At 58.4% G+C, this 17826-nt stretch overlaps 7 protein-coding genes across 7 annotated transcripts; 6 read left to right on the top strand and 1 right to left on the bottom strand.

The window, feature by feature from the left end:
- Positions 1-1310: 1310 nt before the first annotated feature.
- On the top strand, positions 1311-3212 carry THITE_2113056 (uncharacterized protein). Its single transcript, XM_003652022.1, has 2 exons — positions 1311-1651; positions 1720-3212. Exons 1-2 carry the CDS (start codon positions 1413-1415, stop codon positions 3119-3121), a joined length of 1641 nt encoding a protein of 546 aa, XP_003652070.1. The 5' UTR covers positions 1311-1412; the 3' UTR covers positions 3122-3212.
- A 3089-nt stretch (positions 3213-6301) lies between these two features.
- THITE_2170077 (uncharacterized protein) lies at positions 6302-8688 on the top strand. Its single transcript, XM_003652021.1, has one exon. It carries the CDS (start codon positions 7201-7203, stop codon positions 8173-8175), a length of 975 nt encoding a protein of 324 aa, XP_003652069.1. The 5' UTR covers positions 6302-7200; the 3' UTR covers positions 8176-8688.
- Positions 8689-8978: 290 nt separating this feature from the next.
- THITE_2127891 (uncharacterized protein) lies at positions 8979-9705 on the top strand (the record flags this gene model as incomplete). The annotated part of the gene is made up of 3 exons (XM_003652020.1): positions 8979-9136; positions 9268-9353; positions 9434-9705. The coding sequence occupies 3 exons, from the start codon at positions 8979-8981 to the stop codon at positions 9703-9705; spliced, it is 516 nt and encodes a 171-aa protein (XP_003652068.1).
- A 498-nt stretch (positions 9706-10203) lies between these two features.
- On the top strand, positions 10204-11656 carry THITE_2113051 (uncharacterized protein). The gene is made up of 3 exons (XM_003652019.1): positions 10204-10742; positions 10799-11223; positions 11292-11656. Exons 1-3 carry the CDS (start codon positions 10300-10302, stop codon positions 11579-11581), a joined length of 1158 nt encoding a protein of 385 aa, XP_003652067.1. The 5' UTR covers positions 10204-10299; the 3' UTR covers positions 11582-11656.
- An 857-nt stretch (positions 11657-12513) lies between these two features.
- THITE_2113048 (uncharacterized protein) lies at positions 12514-14490 on the top strand. Its single transcript, XM_003652018.1, has 2 exons — positions 12514-13365; positions 13433-14490. The coding sequence occupies exons 1-2, from the start codon at positions 12960-12962 to the stop codon at positions 14410-14412; spliced, it is 1386 nt and encodes a 461-aa protein (XP_003652066.1). The 5' UTR covers positions 12514-12959; the 3' UTR covers positions 14413-14490.
- Positions 14491-14983: 493 nt separating this feature from the next.
- Positions 14984-16127, bottom strand: THITE_2113044 (uncharacterized protein). Its single transcript, XM_003652017.1, has 4 exons — positions 15935-16127; positions 15797-15842; positions 15415-15698; positions 14984-15303 (listed from the first exon to the last, which is right to left on the bottom strand). The coding sequence occupies exons 1-4, from the start codon at positions 16023-16025 to the stop codon at positions 15149-15151; spliced, it is 576 nt and encodes a 191-aa protein (XP_003652065.1). The 5' UTR covers positions 16026-16127; the 3' UTR covers positions 14984-15148.
- A 161-nt stretch (positions 16128-16288) lies between these two features.
- On the top strand, positions 16289-17823 carry THITE_67903 (uncharacterized protein). Its single transcript, XM_003652016.1, has 3 exons — positions 16289-16541; positions 16613-17308; positions 17547-17823. Exons 1-3 carry the CDS (start codon positions 16496-16498, stop codon positions 17801-17803), a joined length of 999 nt encoding a protein of 332 aa, XP_003652064.1. The 5' UTR covers positions 16289-16495; the 3' UTR covers positions 17804-17823.
- Positions 17824-17826: the final 3 nt, after the last annotated feature.

The following is a 17826-nucleotide window of genomic DNA, read 5'->3' as shown; positions in this document are numbered from 1 at the left end:
CGGTCTTGCCGTAGCCGTCTTCGTAGAGAAACTGGGTGAGCTGCGTCGTCTTGCCGGAGCCCGTCTCCCCGATCACGATGACCACTTGGTTGTCCCGGATGCAGCGCAGTAGCTCCTCGCGCACAGCAAACGCTGGGAGAAACTCCCGTTGCTCCTTCAGGGTCTTGCTCTGACTGAAGCTGCTCGCGCCCTCGGATTGTTTCAGGTGATCGCTGAACCTATTTGTGTTCTGCGCCTTGGTATCCTCTTCCCTGGCGATGGGAAGCGCGCTATCGGTGTCCTCGTCCTTGACGCCCATCAGGTTCCCAAGCGCGGTCCCCGCCACCTTGGTTGCTTCCTGGGCTTGTCTCGCGCGCTCTCGCTGCTGTCTCCTTTCCCTGACGACCCTGCTCCCTTTTCGGCTGAAAACAGCCATGTCGCTCTGAGCATCGCGCACAGCCGGGACCGGGTCGAGCTGCTTCGTGAAGACGGTCCGTCCATCCAGGAACGGGGGTCGCAGATCGTGCACCAGGAGGTGCACCCGCGTGCCTTCCTGGTCCTCTTCAAAGTTGTGGCCCATGTCTCTCCTCTGCGCCACACCCGAGGTGAGCATCCGGTTGGTCTCCCAGGCATCCACGTCCTTCTGCTTCTGCATCTGGCGCGCGCTCATCCCTCGGGAAAACAGGCCGATCTTCTTCTCCGCCAGCGCGGCCTCACGCTCCTGCGCTGCCCAGCCGCTGTCGTCGCCAAATGGGTTGTGCGTCTCGTCGCCAAACGTGTGGCCGCCCAAGTCGTCGTCGCCGCCGTACCAGTCGCGGTCCAGCGCGTTGACGGCGTCAATGTCGTCCACGCCGGCCTCGGGGCCATCGAATTCTCGTTGTCGCGGAGTGGCCGCGCCCGCAGGCCTCGAGCCAGCACGGGGAGTCGAGCCACGAGAGTGGGAAACGCCATTGGTCTTGCTGTGAAGGCGAGACGGCAGGTCGCCGAATCGATCATCGGAGCGGAGAGGGTTGAAGTCAAGCTTCCGCCGCTTGATGGAGCGGTCATCCTCGTAGTCGCGGACCATTGTTGCGAAGATCAGATGCACGGCTGTTCCGCCCGGACGTCGGGTCGTCAGCGCTCCTGATTGCGAGACTCTTGGTCACTGCTATTAAGGTACCGCTAATACGCGGAACAATGGCGCGCCCGTCTCTCGATAATTGTGGAGCCACAGCGGACTCCGGAGTACCTGTATGGAGCATAGGACCTGGTCTCTGTGAAACCCTGGGCGGGCGATAAGATAATAACTGGGCCCCGCTGTGATGCGCCCCGCTAAAAAGTTGGGAGAGTGAGGAAATCTTCGATATCGAGCCAGCACCGGCCGCAGCAGGCGGCCTACCTAGTCCTCATCGGAGCCATCCACCAGTGGCCAAGGAGTCTCTCTAATCTTGAAAATGTCGTCGATGATAACAACTACCACGTGGGTGCCGCGGGGTTTTGCGGCACCGTTCCCCACAAAGTATAATTTTGACGAGGAGGAATTCGAGCGCATCGCGAGCCTGGCGAAACTGCAGCTCGACGACGCCAAGGAGGACCTCGAGGAGGCGCAAGAGAACGAGGCCACACCGGAGAAGTCTTCAGGGAAAAAGGAGCAAGAAAACAAGCCCTCAGCAGAAGACGACAACGCTTCCGAGTTCGTAACAGCCCTCCCCGTCATGCGCAGCAGCCGCTAGGGTCGTCGCCACTAACAAGGAGGCACAGCACCGAGATTGACGACGACCTGAAAGAATATGACCTCGAGCACTACGACGATGATGACGAGCAGGGCGAGGGCCAGTCCATGGCCATGTTTGGAAATGTCAAGTCGCTAGCCTACTACGAGTCCAACGAGGACGATCCGTACATCACCCTGAAAGACGACGTCGAAGACGAGGAAGACCGCGAGGACCTGCAAATTTTGGCAACTGACAACCTGCTGTTAGCCGCCAAGGTCGAGGATGAGCTTGCCCACCTGGAAGTCTACGTCTACGAGGACGAGGCGGACAACCTCTACGTGCACCACGACATCATGCTGCCCGCGATCCCCTTGTGCGTCGAGTGGCTGGACATCCCCGTCAGCAAACCCGGCGTCGAGAAGGACGCAGCGGCGAACTTCGTCGCCATCGGCACATTCGACCCAGACATTGAGATATGGGACCTCGACACTGTGGACTGCATGTACCCCAACGCGATCCTGGGGCAAGGGGGCAACGCCGAGGAGGACAAGAAGAAGAAAAAGAAGAAAAAGAAGTCCAAAAAGGCGAATGACGAATATCACGTCGATGCTGTCTTGGCACTCGCCGCGAACAGGAAACACCGGAACCTCCTGGCATCCGCTTCGGCGGACAAGACCGTCAAGCTCTGGGACCTGCACACGGCCAAGTGCGCCAAGTCGTACAGCTACCACGCCGACAAGATCTGCTCGCTTTCCTGGCACTCTGTCGAGTCCACAGTGTTGCTGAGCGGCAGCTACGACCGCACCGCCGCCGTCGCCGACATGCGCGCGCCGGGCGAGCAGCCGATGAAGGTGGGCGTGGAGAGCGACGTCGAGAACGTGAGGTGGGACCCGCACGACCCCAACTTCTTCTACGTCTCGACCGAGCGGGGCGTCATCCACTACTTTGATGTGCGCAATGCTTCCAAGGACCCCGCGGCCAGCAAGACGGTCTGGAAGCTGCAGGCCCACGACGAGTCCGTCTCGTCGTTCGACCTGAACCCTGTGATCCCCGGGTTCATGGCCACCGGGTCCACCGACAAGACGGTCAAGCTGTGGAACATCAGCGCGGAGGGACCCTCGTTGGTCGTCTCGCGCGACTTTGGCGTCGGCAAGGTCTTCTCCACGACCTTTGCGCCGGACAAAGAAGTCGCTTTCAGGCTCGCGGTTGCCGGTAGCAAGGGGACGGTTTCTGTCTGGGACACCAGCACAAACCCCGGCGTCCGCAAGGCGTTTGGCCAAAGGGTGCCGACCAAGGCTTCCGGGGATGGCGAGGTTGAGGATCGCCTGGTCGGCGTGGATGACGATGAGAGCAGCAGCAGTGAGGAGGAGGGGGAGAATGAAGAGGACGATGACGAGGAGGACGGCGCCGCGTTAAGCCATGATGGGGACTCGATGGACGAAGATTAGGACTGAAGAGCCTTGATATCATGCGGATGGTACTGCACTGCTAGCCTTCTTGTCTGGCCGGAACGGGAATCCGCACTCTGCGTTGGCTGTTTTGGATGGCATTTACGGAGCTCCGCATAACGAAGGCACATACCCACCCAGCCGGGGCAATGTCGTACTGTGTATTCCGTGGCGTGAGTCGATGCTCACTCCGGTCCAAAAGGGTGCGCATAACACAAAGCTCCGCTTTATACTAATGACGAGTCAATTCATGCATCGCCCGTTCTCAGGGGAGCTGGTCCAGGAATGTGGAGATCGTTCTCGTCCTCAGCGGGCGCCCACCCAAAATTTTACATCTACTACCTGCCAGGTATATACATTATGTGCCTGTGCTAGAATTGGTCAAACTGCTGTATATTGTGGTTTTAACGCTTGTTGCTGCATTTACACAGTATCCTCCCGCAGTTTTCCTTATACATTTGCTGTGGAGCGATTGTCATGCGTCGCCGCCCTGAGGGTCCGCTACCCCACGAGCGCATCGCCAGGAGGACGGGCGCTTGTCTCAACACAACGTTGCTCAAAGGCTAGCGGGGCCTCGGGGACAAGGCGCTCGACCGACATGACGTTTAGTCGATGTTCGGTTGTGGTTATAGAGGTCCCGCCAAGACTAATTTCGGAGGTTGCCGCTTACAAGTATTTACAATCGCCACAGGGTGAGCGGGGCTGCAACGACTTAGAGCAACGTCGACAATGCACAATCGCGAAGACTCGTAGCAACAACTTCACCAAACCTCAAACCAAATCGAAAAAAAAGAAAACGAAGTTAACCCGCACCCTAACCTTGACCCTCACCCTAACCTTAACCCGAATCCTAACCAGCGGGGGGCTGGCGCCGCCCCCCGCACCCCCAGCGAACTAACCTGTGGCTAACCCGTGGCGATAGTGCAAACCCCTTGGCGGTCTTGGCGGGGTACTGACGCTGTAAAAACATTGCCGACAATTGGCCGAAATTAGTCTTGGCGGGACCTCTATAACCTCTAGCCGATGTTCACCCACTCGTGGATCAGCCGCGCGCATGGTCGAGAAACACGCCGGTGGTGGCCGGAAGTGAAACGCCTGGCCAATCAGCGCCCATCGGGGCTTTAGGCCCGTTTCAACTGCAGGAACAGAACTGATTCTCGAGCTCTCAGTGGACGGGAAGACCAGGGTAATCAATCCCCCTGGTCGCCCACGGGGCGGCGGCCTACACTACACTACCAGGTGGGAGATGCACGAAAGAAGAGTGAATCGGCCAGTTGCTTCAGCATTTCGGTGGAGGATGGAGTCCTCCTGGCCTTCAGCTCGGCGCGAAATCTCGGTTTTCGGCTTTCTGCTGTGGGATGAGCAGAGGCAGATTTATATCTGTTCTAGGATGTACCCAGTGGGGAGATAAATGATGCAGCCGTCCGAACCTCTGATCGGTGCTCCGTAGTGTACGTACGGAGGAGTGGAGGGATTCCTTCCTGTGGGGCTAACGTGGGACCTTTGGATCGCGCCACGTCCTTGCCTGTTCGAAAAAATGCCGTCTGCAGGGACGCAACGTGCTCCGTGCTCATGCGGGGGTCCCTGCATGAACCCAAGCGGAGCCCATGGTCGCCGGCCGAGCGGTATTTCTGTGCCCAACACGCTGCCGAAGTGTGAAGGAGGGAGTTAAGATACGGTCGAGGAGCTTATAAGTACACTGATGGCCTGCTCACTCGGCATCAAAGTTACCTCGTTAGACAGCGCTGAATCGCTTCATTTCTCCGTTCCTCCAGGAACGCTGAGATGCACGAGTGTATGTGAGAGGGTTCTCAGTTCTCAATTGTCATGCCCCGCCGGGTTGGAAGAACCGCGGTAGACGTTAAAGAGGTCCCGCCAAGACTAATTTCTAGCCCTGGTCTTACACCGTCAGTACGTAGCTACCATCGCCACGGGGTTTGCACTATCGCTATAGGTTAGCCACTGGTTAGTTCGCCGGGGGTGCAGGGGGCGGCGCTAGCCCCCCGCTAGTTAGGGTGAGGGTTATAGTTAGAGTAAGGGTCAAGGTTAGGGTATAGGTTAACTTTGTTTTCTTTTTTTTCAATTTGGTTGAGGTATCGTAAAGTTGTTGCAACGAGTTTTTATAAGTATTTACAGTTTGTCTTTGTCGTTAATGCTCTAAGTCGTTGTAGCCCTATTTACCCTTTAGCGATATATAAAAGCCTATAATTCTTAGTGTCTTGGTAGGATCTCTTTAACGACGACTAGAACTGTATTGGGAGAAAAGGGGAACGTAGGCGGGTCGTCGTTAAAGAGGTCCTACTAAGACACTAAGAATTATAGGCTTTTATATATCGCTAAGGGGTAAGTAGGGCTACAACGACTTAGAGCATTAGCGACGAAGACAAACTATAAATACTTGTAAAAACTCGTTGTAATAACTTTATAAAACCTTAATAAAATTGAAAAAAAGAAAACGAAGTTAACCTATACCCTAACCTTGACCCTCACCCTAACTATAACCCTCACCCTAACTAGCGGAGGGCTGGCGCCGCCCCCCGTACCCCCGGCGAACTAACCAGTGGCTAACCCGTGGCGATAGTGCAAACCCCGTGGCGATGGTGGCTACGTACTGACGGTGTAAGACCAGGGCTGGAAATTAGTCTTGGCGGGACCTCTTTAACGTCTACCCGTGGGCGGCTTGCGGGAATGTCGATTCTGATTCGTTCAGTCAAGAGGGGCTTAAGAACGGTGGGCCAACCAGAATACCGGGATAGAGCACCTACGGACCCATCGGCAGGGATGGCGGGTCAGGCCTCGATGGTCCGGTGGGCGGGTTCCTCACTGGAAACGGCGTGACCGGGCCTGGTCCCCGCCAGCGATCACCACCACCGCGACCCTGCGCATTGTGGTTTGCTCCCGCCTGCCCGGCCAGCGGCCAATCCAACAGGCCAGTCCCCTGGTCCAAGATGATAACCAGCCGAGGCACCAGGGGTACGGATACCTCGGGCGTCACCTGTTTCAGAGCGGCCAAAGATGTACCGGCTACAACCCCCCTTCTCCCGTCCTCGTCGTGTGCTCAGGAAGGTTTGCGCTTTTGGGCCAAACCTCATGCCCTTTCCTTGAGTAACGTTCCAGAGTTTTTTTGTCGATGCGCTCCCCTCCCTCTTTTCAACCTTTCCGTTTCCGACGGTGCTTCCGATCGATCTTTCGGATCCGCCTCACTCTCCTTCAACAGCTCTCTTGAACTACTCGGAGTTCCTCATCGCGGGCCTATCTGGACTCCTCTGAGCAGTTTCCATTCCTTTACCCAACACACACTCTCTGACTCGTTTCTCGTTCATTGGAAACGAAACGGGCCCGGCGACAGTCGTCAACGACCACGGCAGCATAGCCATTCTCCAACACATTCCCTCTATTCGTCTTCTTTTGCGCGTATATATTGACGGCATCAAAGCCCGTCCACCGCAGAAACGGACTGGATCCCACGCGCATTTTATAAAACCCCCGGTTTCATTGGCGTCTTCGACTTCTTTGTGAAAGCCGCCGAGGGTACTTTATTTCTCATTCAGCGCTCTCTTTCTTCAATCTCTTTGGGCCTGGTCACGTTTGAGCACCACACCTCCCACTCATTTGCGACCGCGTCAGGAGGCCAAAGGCGCTCCGAGGAGTGCAAGCCGTGTCCGCCGTCACCTGGTCTCACCCGGGCTGCCGTGGTAGGGCGGGGGAGGATACCATCGTCGGGAGGTGTGCAGCGAAACTTGCGCGAGCCACGCCGAACGCAACGTCGCACCGGTGCTGGGTCACAGGACGTGCCACGGTTTCCCACCTCTCAGGAAGCGACAGTGCGTTGTTAACAAGCGCCTGTCCGTTCCTCACCCGCGCCCTCCTTCGACCCAGAACACCAGGAATTGCCATCGACCGATTGATTCATCCCCTCTCAATTTCCATTTCCTGAGTGGAAGGCGACCTCGATAGTTCACCTGCCGCCTCGATCATCGCTTCGAGGCCACGGGTTTCCTCGAATTCGCCTCTCCACCCAGATTTTTCTCACAACGTCAATTCTCGGCGAGCAGCAGTTGGAAAAGTCGTCAGGCAGGATGTCGATCGCCAGGGCGTTTACGACCCGACGGGTCAAGCAGAGTATCCAGGCGGCGGAGCTGGCAGAGAAAGGGCCTCAGCGTGGCAATTCCATCCGCCACAAGATCTCGAGCCCCATCGAACTCATTCACACCACCAACATGTTGTCGTACAATGCCCCGGATATCCATCCCTTGTCGGCGTCATCCACGGGGTCATCGCAGAGATTGGACGACGACATGTCCGACAGCGCGCTCACAAACGGCACGACTCCTCCCACGAGTCCCGATGTCGAGTCATCCCCAAAGAGGTCTTTGTCCCCGGAGCCCAACCACCTGTCCTGCTATTTCACCGTTCCCGCGCAGCAGCCGGCGAAGGCTCCCGCGCAGTCCGAGGCGCCAGTGGTTCCGCAGCGCACGGTCTCTCACTCGAAGAAGCCGCACAACACGCTGGTCCGGCAGCGATCCGCCTCCAACATGTCTCAACAGTCGCAGCGCACGGTTTCGACTAAGGCAAGCTTCACTTTCTCGCGGTCATCGTCCAGCAGCACAAGTACCAGCGTCACGTCGCACAGCTCGATCCCCGCCTACCACAAGTCCAAGCTCTCCGGCGCAGCCTCTGCGGCGCCCGCCCCTGCGGCTCCCGTCCCTGCGGCTCCCGTCCCTGCGGCGCCCGCCCCTGCTTCCCCTCCCCGGCCGCAGCCGCCGCACGTGCACCAGTACCAGCACCAGCACCAGCACCAGCGCCAGCAACAGCACAAGAAAGACTACTCGGAATCGCAGCACCCCTTTGGGCCGGAGCTGGCGCAGGTGTCGGAGATTGCCGAGGAGTACGGAGTCAAGGACCAGGTGGTGAACGTGGTCGACACGGATGCGCAGGAGATGCAGGCCAAGGGCCTCCTGAAGCTCAGCGCCGACGAGTATCTGAGCGAAATTCGCGGCCTGTTTGCGACCTTCTTTGCTCCGCCGAGGCCGATGGCGACCACATGGATTTGATTTTTCTCTTCTTTCCTGAATTTGGGCCGTGGCGCTCCACACGACAACAACAACGGCGGCTAAAGCGTGCGGACGAATCGACGTTGCGACACGCTACATTCTCTGTATATATTTTACGAGTGTTTCTCGGGCTCCTAGGGAGCCCCGCATGGGATGTGTGATTCCCCCAAGGGGGGCGGGCGTTTTGATGGGATGAAGTATGTTTCTGGCGGCACCCGATGTTGATCTTGTCACCAGCCAGGGGGGTTCAAGCACTGCACGGAGAGGTGCGAAGTTGTTTTTCGCGGCCGTGAAAACGGGGGAAGAAAGGGGTACGCTACACTCGCTCACTTGGCTGTCATGCGAGCGAGACAGCTTCACATCATGCGCATGCATTTAGGAAGGGAGCGGTACACGGCGGCGTTGGGGGGAAAACCTGGGGGCACCTAACTCCTCTGAGTTTTGTGGTTTAGATTCAGTTCCGAGATACACCTTACGCTGGCTGGCGGCAAATGTTGCACTGGTTTCACGATACGTCCTGCCTTTGGCTTTGCAAACTCTTCAAGTTTGTGTTTGTGTCAACCGCCGTGCATCGGATCGGTGTGTTTGTGCGGTCTGTGGGGGTGGTCTCGTACGGCCGGTAGCGGCCGTTTATGCGGACACGGACACTGTAGGTACCGTACCGGCCTTCCCGATGGTGACCCCGGACACCGAAATAGAAACGTCCATGGAAATGTAGGTTACGGCCAGGCCGCTGCGGGCCACAACGGGATGAGGCTATCGCATTCAACACCTATCCGGCCAGCCTGTGGCATCTCGTCCCCATGCTTGTGGTGTTGCACGATCTTGTTTGTACACACCTAATCCCCAAGATCTCGAGTGCCAAGATCCAGCGGACTTGGAATGCAGAGATTTGTTGCTGTGTGGTAGAAAATCCGCAGCGGTTCGGGTCTGCATGGTACTTCGCGGGAGGGGCGATCGGGTATGTCGGTGTCCCGCCTCCAGTGACACGGCATCGGAAAGTAAGATATGGAGGTCACGACCACCAACGATGAATTCCCCCAACCTAACCACCACCCCACCCAAATTTGCGTGATGGGTGATGAATGACAGGTTTCCACCATGCTACGCAGTATCCTCCCGCAAGACCCGGCCGGACATCAACGGACCATTCGACCATCCGGCCAAGTACTATTTCCGTCAGTGCTATCTTCCCCCACAAAACGGCCGATGTAGCTGCCCGCAACCTTGCTCCATAGTCTCCATCCCGGTTTTCTAGAAGGTGCAAATGGAGAGCTCAAGTCGCCGAACCACGATCCGCCGTGGCTCGGCTTGCGCTCGGAAGCGGCGGGCAAGGTCAGGGCCGGCCCGGAAATGTGGGCCGAAGATCGCCGTGGCGACCGGTCGGTCGTCCGGGTGGGTCCCCCGGCTGCAAATACGGTCGGCTGCCGGTCAAAGGGCTCAGGTCGCATGGGCCGGGCTCGAACGTCTGGCGGCGGCCGGTTGAGGCTATTTTTGTCAGATCACTTTTTTACGGACAAACCTCCATGAGGAGTTTGTGGGACACTTGATATTTGAGGTCATCTTGACGTCGCGCCGACCTGGCGTTTCAATTATTTCCGGTTTCGGGTTCCCGGTCAACTAATGTACAGCTGTCTGAAGGTGCAAGCTGTTTCTCTGGCCTGTGGATGGGCGACCGCGGACTAGACATGTAAAGCCTGCTAACCCAGCTCTCTCTTCTCGATGGCTACTCCTGTTCACCGAGCTTGTCCCTGGGTCATTCATTACCTGCAGGCACAGGACCGTTTGTGAAACTAAAAAATGCACAAATACCTAAGGTACATACGTACGTCTTAAGTAACGGCAAGTTGATACCACCTAAGAGAATCACAACATAACGCTCGAAAGTATCATTTTCTTTGAGTTGCGGGACAGGAAGAATCACAGGGCTCAGTACCCGGAAAGGAATGGGGCATCGCAGAGGTTGCTCTGGGCACGGAGGGTTAGGGTTACCCTCACATAGGTGATCCTTGAAGGCGCAGTCTGCACGACCGGAAGCTGGATCCAAACATAATTGAACGCCACCTCCTGCACAACATCATCATCCATTGCCGCCGAGCAATAATCAGCGGCCATCAGCCCAACATGCAGACGGTCAACGACGGGGGAGAGGCTACGCCTCCGGTCCTATTTCGGTCGGGAAAGAAACGAAAGATGTATCGCCTGCGAGCGGACCAGCCGATCGATGAGAGCAACGGCGGAGCCGCCACCGAGACTGGCCCCGCCGCATCCTCTACCACACATGCCGCGTCTGCCAACTACGACGAGAACGACGAAGGTCTTTCAGTCGCCGAGGTGCTGCGTCTGCGGAACGCGCGCAAACATCGGTCTGGTGGCGTCGGTTTCCGGGCAGGACCGTCCTCCCATGGCGACGAGCCGGCGACAGGCGAGCAGGACTCGGAACAGAGCGTCGTCCTACACGGCAGCGCAGATGCCCAGCAGGGAGCGGAAGCTGCGCTCATCGGCGGCATCTCGAAACGATTTGCGCCGCAAACGGGGCTGGTTGGCGAGTTGGTCAACAAACACATGTGAGTGTCCCGCGATGGCGAAACCTCGAGAATGGGACGGCGACTGATCAAGCAAGGGAGGAGTACGTAGAATCCGAGTTAGCTAGGCGCATGCGGCACGCCGCAGAAGCCGCCGCCCAGCAGGAAGCGCAAGAGCGGCAGCAGATGCACAGCGGCAGCACTACATCTACGACCGACGGCCAGCCGGGGCCTAGCTCAGCAGGTCCCGACGGGCAAGCCGATTCCCAGCGGGTACTGCAAGGCCGAATTCTCGAGATCGACCTCGGCGAAGAAGCCCGCGCGCGGAACGTCGCCATGACCGAACGCGCGCGAAGGCGGCTGGAAGGTCAGATCGAGGAGGAAGAGCTCGACGAGAGCAAAGGACAGTCTGGGAAAGCCCGTCTCGGGAGGGACGGCAAGCCACTGCGGTCGAGAAATCGTCGCGGGAGTGACGATATCAAGCGCGACCAGCTCGTCGAGGAGTTCCTGAGCGAGAACAGGCGTAAGTTTGCCCTCATCACCTCGATTTCCTCCTAGCGATCGGAAACAGCAGGCTAACGCATTCCATAGTCAGCTTGTACGACAACCAATCCGAGCAGGCCGCCAACCCGGCCAGCGTCGAAGAGGAAGATGTTGCTGCCGATGACCGGATCGCCGAGGAGTTCCGGCGCGAATTCATGGAGGCCATGGCGCAGCGGAACCGGAGGCGAAGACCGGCGCATCCTGCCAAACCCGGAGCCAAGAACGCCAGGAACAAGGACGAGATCCTCCGGGGCCCGAAGCTGGGAGGAAGCCGGAACGACCGAGCAGCCATGCGGGATCTGTTGCTGAAGGAGCAGGTGAACAAGAAAAAGAGGTAAAGCCTGGGCTACCTTGTCATGGCTCGGCCAGACTTGGGTCGGACCTCGACAACCCGACTCCCGACTGCCATGGCGTGCACGTTACCTCCCTTCCGTGCTTCTCCCAGATTGCCCCACTCGGGGAGATGTTGTGTTGAAGCTGAAGCCACATCATGACACTATCGACAAGTCACGTGGAAGCTTAACGGTGAAGAGAAAGGGCCTGAGCAGCCAAGGCTTGGCGTCTTGCAAGCGAGGATCAGCCGCTCCCCTACCGGAACAGTCGATTGGTGCCAGAACGGGACTCAGCCGGGGGAATTGGCTGATTGCTGACGGGTCCATCAATTCTTCCACCGAGCGCTGCTGCAACAATGCTGGGGGGCGACGGGGGGGGCAGCAAACAGAGACATCCTCTTTCTGGCGCTTCCTGCTCGCTACTTCTCTGACATTCTGCGTCCGGTGCTGCGACGTGCAGCCAAAAGGGTTCCGTTGACTCTGCTTAAGGATGATTTGCCCAGCATGGAAAGCATTGCTGTTGCGGGCTGCACTGTGCTGTGTTGGTATGTTCCCATGTGTACGGAATACAGTACATACTACTATATTTGGCGAAGGGCGAGTAGGTGGTCCGGTCAACGATTGGTTGCGCTCGCAACTCGGAGTAAGCACCACCACGCGGATCTCCACAGGACAGTTCAAGGCCTGGACAGCGACGGGAAACGGGAGTTGGAAAAGAATCCTTTGAGTAAGCGAAAGAGAAGAGAAAAAAGAAACAGAGAAGAGGGGAAGAAGACTTTGAATCCGCATCTTGGCCAAGGCTCTGCTTCCGTTTGATTGACAGAAGCATAATCCGTACTCAATACGGAGTATCCGTAACTACTACATCCGCAGTCTGGAGTCGAGGGTCGCGGGGCTCTTTCAAGGCTTCACCAGCTTGGGGTCGAAGAAAAGGCAGCCGCTAGTTAGCAAACCTCGAAACCATGTGCCGCTTTGGGGATGGCGCACTGCAAATGGCTTACCAGGACAGGGGCTTCTGGTTGGTGAAGCTGCGCCTCTTCTTGCTTGCCTTTGGCTGTGCGCATGGAACCGCGCAGTCCTCCCACCCCAGCTGAGAGCGCTTGAGCTGGCCGTGGGAGTGCGGGAGTGGTGCTGCTGACCTTGGCACGGAGCCAGCCTCGTCGCCCACATTCTCCCCGCGAGACACCAGGTTGGGACACCTTTTTTTTTCCTGCCTCGCATTCTCCACGCCATTGGCGGCTTGCGAATCCCCCATCCAGAGACGCCCTACGGCCTTGTTTTCCGGATTGACAAGCAGCGAAACAAAGACGAGTTGGTTGTGCGATGAAACTTCGAGTTTGATCGATCGAAAAGCGCTCGACGCCTCGGGGGCGGCTTACGAACGATGCGGATATCAAGGCGGAGGGGTTGGCTGGCGGCGGTGGCCTTCGCCCTGACCGTGAAAGCAGACGTCAACTTCGACCCGAACAGCTTTGTCGGGAGTTGGGGACCTGAGGCCATCTTGTCTTACGAGAAAGCGCAGAGCAACCCGTTCAAATGGACGGCGTCGGGCGCCAACGCCGCAGAGATTCTCCTGTTCTCGTTCACCGACCAGGACGACCATCCAACGCAGATAGGCCGGGGGCAAGCCACATCGGAAGCGCAAGAGCCGTCAGTCGATGCCACAATTTCGACTCCGAATCCGACGGACGGCCCCACGAACCCGGACGGCAGCGCATCGGGCAAGAAGGCTAGGGATCTCCAAAAGCGCCAGGCGCATACCGACGGAAACCAGAACATGACGCTTTTAGGTCGGTTCCCCCGGTTTGGTTTCTCTGCGGGCCGTACAATATGGATATGCTGACACTGACCGCGTAGTCTCCGAGAGTCCATCCGGCGGTCAGGTGTCCTTTTCCCAGCTGTCCATCTCCTCGCTAAAAGACATAATCCCTAGCGGCACGCTCCTGTTCTTCCAGGCTACATGGACTGGGAACCAGGCCACCAGTCGGGTGTTTACCCTTGTGCAAGGTCAAAGCGAGTACCTTGAATACAAGAACAACTCGCACTTCTCCAACCCAGCCCCTTACCAATGGGCGGGGACAAACACCGCGTCGGCGACGCCGACGGCAACGACGATGCTTTCGCCCTCCGCCAGTGACCAGAGCCCCGACGCCTCAGGCGTCCAGCCAGCCGGGAGTCCCGCGAAGAGCGCAGGCGACAGCGGGCTGTCCACCGGCGCCGTCATCGGCATCGCTGTTGCTTGCGGTGTCGTCGGCCTCGCTCTGCTCTTCGGCCTGGTCTGGTGCCTACTGCGCCGGCGCCAGAAGAAGACGGCCATGCTTCCCGTCGACTCTGCGTACGTCCCCGGCAACCGCGCCGAGGACCTCATGGCCGAAAAAGAGGCGGCCGCCGACGTCGATGCCGGCCCGCACTCGCCCTACTCGGACGACGGTGCTCCGGGCGCCGGCCCCAGCAGCAGCGCGTACCAGGACGGCTCGGTCCACGGGGAAGCCCTGGCTGCGGGCGTTGCGGGCGGTGGGCTTGCTGCGGGCGGGCTTCGGCAGCAACCGCAGGGCGACCAGCCGCGGTCCTTCACTCCGTACTCGGACCGCCCGAGCGTCGGCGGCGCCGCCGCCCCGGCGGCCGGAACGCCCAGCGTACGCGCGGCGTCGCTGGCGCCAGCCGACGAGGCGCGCGTCAGCGTGCCGAGCTCCACCCCGGGCAGGGCCACACCGCGGGCGCTGACGACGCCGTATGCGCACCTGGTTGAGGAAGGCATGACGGAGGAGGAGATCCGCAGGCTCGAGGAGGAGGAGCGGCAGCTGGATGCCGCCATCGAGCAGGCTGCGAGGCGCTGAGGCGCCTGCCGACAACGGTCAACGGGACGGGAGGCGTTTTATGATTTCCGTTTTCTTGATGATCTATATCTATATTTTTATTTCCCCTGACGATCGTTTGGGTTGGCCGGAGCTGTTTCAGGACGATTGCTGGCGGAGTTCATGTCGGGAAAGGGTCAGGAAAGGGTTGTCTCGCATTTGCACTGGGCCGTCGTTCGCTTTCCGACCTTACCGTCTACCGTCGTTAGCCTTGATACTGCATAAGAGATATCCCGCTCTCGCTGCCTTGTCCCAGACGAGCTAGACTTTGAGAGAGTTAACGGAGACTCACCAGTGGTAATATGGCAGAGTCCATCCCTGGACAAGTCCTCGGAGCTGGGCAGCACGCCCACCGTAGATCGCATGACTCCTTCTGCTCAGTGGTCCGGCTTGAGATTACCCCAAGCGACTGGCGTGTCACAACCCGGAAGCAAAGAGTTATGGGCATAGGTAAACACAGCATGTAGAAACGCTCTCATGAAGCCCACCCACCGTGCAAACGCCAGATCCCCGTCGCGAAGAAGTCATATACATACACTCGAGAACCCTTGAGATACCCCACTGTCAAAATGTCCCTATCGTATACTTTACCAAACCCGGGTCTTTGGAGCAACGGCGTTGCCGTAACGACGCCCCAGCTGCGATGTCTCCATCACAGAGGAAGGGAGCGCCTTTCGTACCGCAGAAGTCGGCCCTCACACGTCCTAAGCGTACCGTTTCACCTGGAGAAGAACCTTCCAACCATGTTGCTCGCGATACTCCCAGCCAGGTTGCCGCTACTGAAGGCGCTTCCGGCCAAGTTCGAGGCCTGGCTGAACTTGTCGCACCTCGAAAACGCGAGCGAGTTGGTGATGGTCAAGACGAGCGCGATAGCTGAGAAACAGCAAATGCCCCCAGTAACGTCAGCCCAACATCCTTTTTTCACCACGTCGCTCTCGCTCTCTCCTCTTGTCTCCCGACGGGAAGGAAAATGGGAAGACGCACCAACAAGCGGCAGCCAGATGAACTTGAGGGTCAGCACGGCGACGAGGGCCAGCGCGATCCAGAAGAGCGGCTGCGCGTAGATGGCGATCCAGAAGAAGCGGCTGTCGGTCGCGTTGACGACCTTGGTGCCCGGCTCGCTGCTCTCGAAGACCCAGTGCGACTCGCCCGTCGCCGGGTCCACCTCGTTCCACCAGCGCAGGCCGACCAGCCGGCGGCCGGCAATATTCTTGAGGTAGTAGAAGTCGGCGGCGAGGAGCAGGATGGTGATGATGAAGATCATGACCCTTTTTTTTTGTTATTGTTAGGCTCCACGTCAGCATGCGGTTGCCCGCGGCGTTTGGGAGTTGGGCAACGGGTGAATCTGGCGCTGTGGCTGTCTTACAGGTTGTTGGTGAAGAGGAGGCCGAAGAGGTAGACGAGAAGGCTAGCTGTCGCCGAGGGTAGCAAGGTCAGCAAGTTGAACCACAGCAGGGCCAGCGGCCGTGGCAGCAGCAACAACAGCAGCAGTAACAACACTTACACACTCGAAACCCCAAGAAGGTCAAGAGCGTTATTGGATGCGAGCTCAAGCGCCAGCTCAGCGAGCCCGGCGCAGGCTGTGGCTGCTCCATGTTGCGACCGGCGTCGTCGTTGCGTGTTGCGGCAGCTCTATTCCGTAGTGTACACCTGGGGCCAGAGCTTCCCAGACGATGCTGTTGGCAAACACAGGCGATACGTAACACACTCCAGTCAAGCTATCGTCAGCTGGCGACAGCTGGGAAGACAACGTCAGCACCACCCTGTCCCTCACCGGACGACGTGAGTGGTTCACGCCCGCTTTAAGTACCACTTACAACTTCCAACTTGGCACACAGTTCAGTCCACTTAAGCCATTGCAATTAAGAACGAGCCTGTTGATGAGACATGAACGGCATGTAACGGTATTTTCGTCCTCGTCTATGTCATGGTTAGAGCTGAGCATCTGCAAGCTACATGGGAGAGGTTGGACTACCTCCCTCTGTAACAGAACAACCTCGGCACCTTGAAAGCGAAAGCGGCTCTTGACAGCCCCCCTCTCGGCCTCATAAATAAACAACCTGGAATGTCATCATCAGCCATACCCGCCCTCCGCCGGGCACTCCTCTATGGTATACCAGTGTGCCAAGCTATCCAACCCTCGTGCACTTACACCAGATCCGTCACTAACGGCCCGCGCCAGTCCCCGCGTCCTCCCCCAGGATGCTGGCCAAGAGCCTCACCCTGACCGCCGACAACGTGACCTACGACCTGGAGGACTCGGTGACCGCATCCATGAAAGACGCAGCCCGCGCAGCGCTCCAGGCGCACCTCGCCGCGCTCGCAGACAACAAGAAGAAGCAGGAGAACAGGCCGGCCTCCATCGGCGAGATCGCGGTGCGCATCAACGGCGCGTCCACGCGGCACGCAGAGGCCGACATCCGCGCCGTGGCGGCGCTCGCGAGCGTCGACGCCCTCGTCGTCCCCAAGGTCAACAGCCCCGCGGACCTCGCCTTCGTGGAGGACGCCGTCGCCTCGGCCGGCCCGCGGACCCGGCCGCTCAAGCTGCTCGCGCTGGTCGAGTCGGCGCGGGCCGTCATGGACCTGCGCGACATCTGCGGCGCGTCGTCCCGCCGCGGAGGCGGCGCCGGTGGCGGCGGTGGCGGCCTGGCGGGCCTGATCTTCGCGGCCGAGGACTTCGCGCTCGACCTGTCGCTGCGGCGGACGCCGGGCCTGGCCGAGTTCCTGTACGCGCGCAGCGCCGTCGTCACGGCCGCGCGCGCCTTCGGGCTCGAGAGCGCCATCGACCTGGTCTGCACCTCCTATCGCGGGGCTGAGGGACAAGAACGGCTGGAGTTCGAATGTCAGGATGGGAGGAATCTGGGGTTTACCGGGAAACGTGAGTTTCCCCGTTTCTTGGCTATCTGTTCTTCTGTCTCTTTTTTTCTGTTATTGGTTTTTCCCTCTTCCTTCTCTATTTTGCTTCCCATTCTGCCTTCTCTTCTCTCTATTTTTTTTTTTCCTCTTTTTTATCTATTTTGGCGTGGGTCCTTCCCCTGCCTTTTTTTTCTCCTCCCTCCTGCTCTCCAGCGTCTAAAGATGCGGCAAGAGACACTGTAACTGACTCTGTTCTGCAGAGTGTATACACCCCAATCAGGTACCAACTGTCCAGCGCATGTTCTCACCTAGCAAAAGCGAGGTTGAATGGGCCGTCCGCGTGCTGGTCGCTGACGGAAAGGCTTCGGCTGCCGGGCGAGGTGCCTGGTCCTTGGACGGGAAGATGATTGACGCCCCTGTGGTTGGTAAAGCTCGTGCAACGGTTGCCATAGCAAAGAGATGCGGCTTTGATGTTGATAGTATCGAACAAGGCTGGAAACATCAGGAACCTGAATAGCATTGTCATGCCTTTAATGTATT

Source organism: Thermothielavioides terrestris, chromosome 2 (assembly GCF_000226115.1).
Source record: "Thermothielavioides terrestris NRRL 8126 chromosome 2, complete sequence".
NCBI lineage: Eukaryota > Fungi > Ascomycota > Sordariomycetes > Sordariales > Chaetomiaceae > Thermothielavioides > Thermothielavioides terrestris.
The sequence above is the reverse complement of the archived record's forward strand: the minus strand, read 5'-3'. Positions and strand labels throughout refer to the sequence as shown.

Excerpts from the sequence above, each read along its gene's own strand:
- THITE_2170077 (XM_003652021.1), top strand. The coding sequence starts at position 7,201 with ATGTCGATCGCCAGGGCGTTTACGACCCGACGGGTCAAGCAGAGTATC.
- THITE_2113044 (XM_003652017.1), bottom strand. The coding sequence starts at position 16,025 with ATGGAGCAGCCACAGCCTGCGCCGGGCTCGCTGAGCTGGCGCTTGAGC. Across the intron at positions 15,843-15,934 it reads CTTCTTGGGGTTTCGAGTGT|CTAGCCTTCTCGTCTACCTC; the intron begins GTAAGTGTTGTT and ends CCTCGGCGACAG. Across the intron at positions 15,304-15,414 it reads CATCTGGCTGCCGCTTGTTG|CTATCGCGCTCGTCTTGACC; the intron begins GTGCGTCTTCCC and ends GCTGTTTCTCAG.
- THITE_2113051 (XM_003652019.1), top strand. The coding sequence starts at position 10,300 with ATGCAGACGGTCAACGACGGGGGAGAGGCTACGCCTCCGGTCCTATTT. Across the intron at positions 10,743-10,798 it reads GAGTTGGTCAACAAACACAT|GGAGGAGTACGTAGAATCCG; the intron begins GTGAGTGTCCCG and ends TGATCAAGCAAG. Across the intron at positions 11,224-11,291 it reads GTTCCTGAGCGAGAACAGGC|TCAGCTTGTACGACAACCAA; the intron begins GTAAGTTTGCCC and ends CGCATTCCATAG.
- THITE_2113056 (XM_003652022.1), top strand. The coding sequence starts at position 1,413 with ATGTCGTCGATGATAACAACTACCACGTGGGTGCCGCGGGGTTTTGCG. Across the intron at positions 1,652-1,719 it reads GAAGACGACAACGCTTCCGA|CACCGAGATTGACGACGACC; the intron begins GTTCGTAACAGC and ends AAGGAGGCACAG.
- THITE_2113048 (XM_003652018.1), top strand. The coding sequence starts at position 12,960 with ATGCGGATATCAAGGCGGAGGGGTTGGCTGGCGGCGGTGGCCTTCGCC. Across the intron at positions 13,366-13,432 it reads CCAGAACATGACGCTTTTAG|TCTCCGAGAGTCCATCCGGC; the intron begins GTCGGTTCCCCC and ends CTGACCGCGTAG.
- THITE_67903 (XM_003652016.1), top strand. The coding sequence starts at position 16,496 with ATGTCATCATCAGCCATACCCGCCCTCCGCCGGGCACTCCTCTATG. Across the intron at positions 16,542-16,612 it reads CCGCCGGGCACTCCTCTATG|TCCCCGCGTCCTCCCCCAGG; the intron begins GTATACCAGTGT and ends GGCCCGCGCCAG. Across the intron at positions 17,309-17,546 it reads TCTGGGGTTTACCGGGAAAC|AGTGTATACACCCCAATCAG; the intron begins GTGAGTTTCCCC and ends TCTGTTCTGCAG.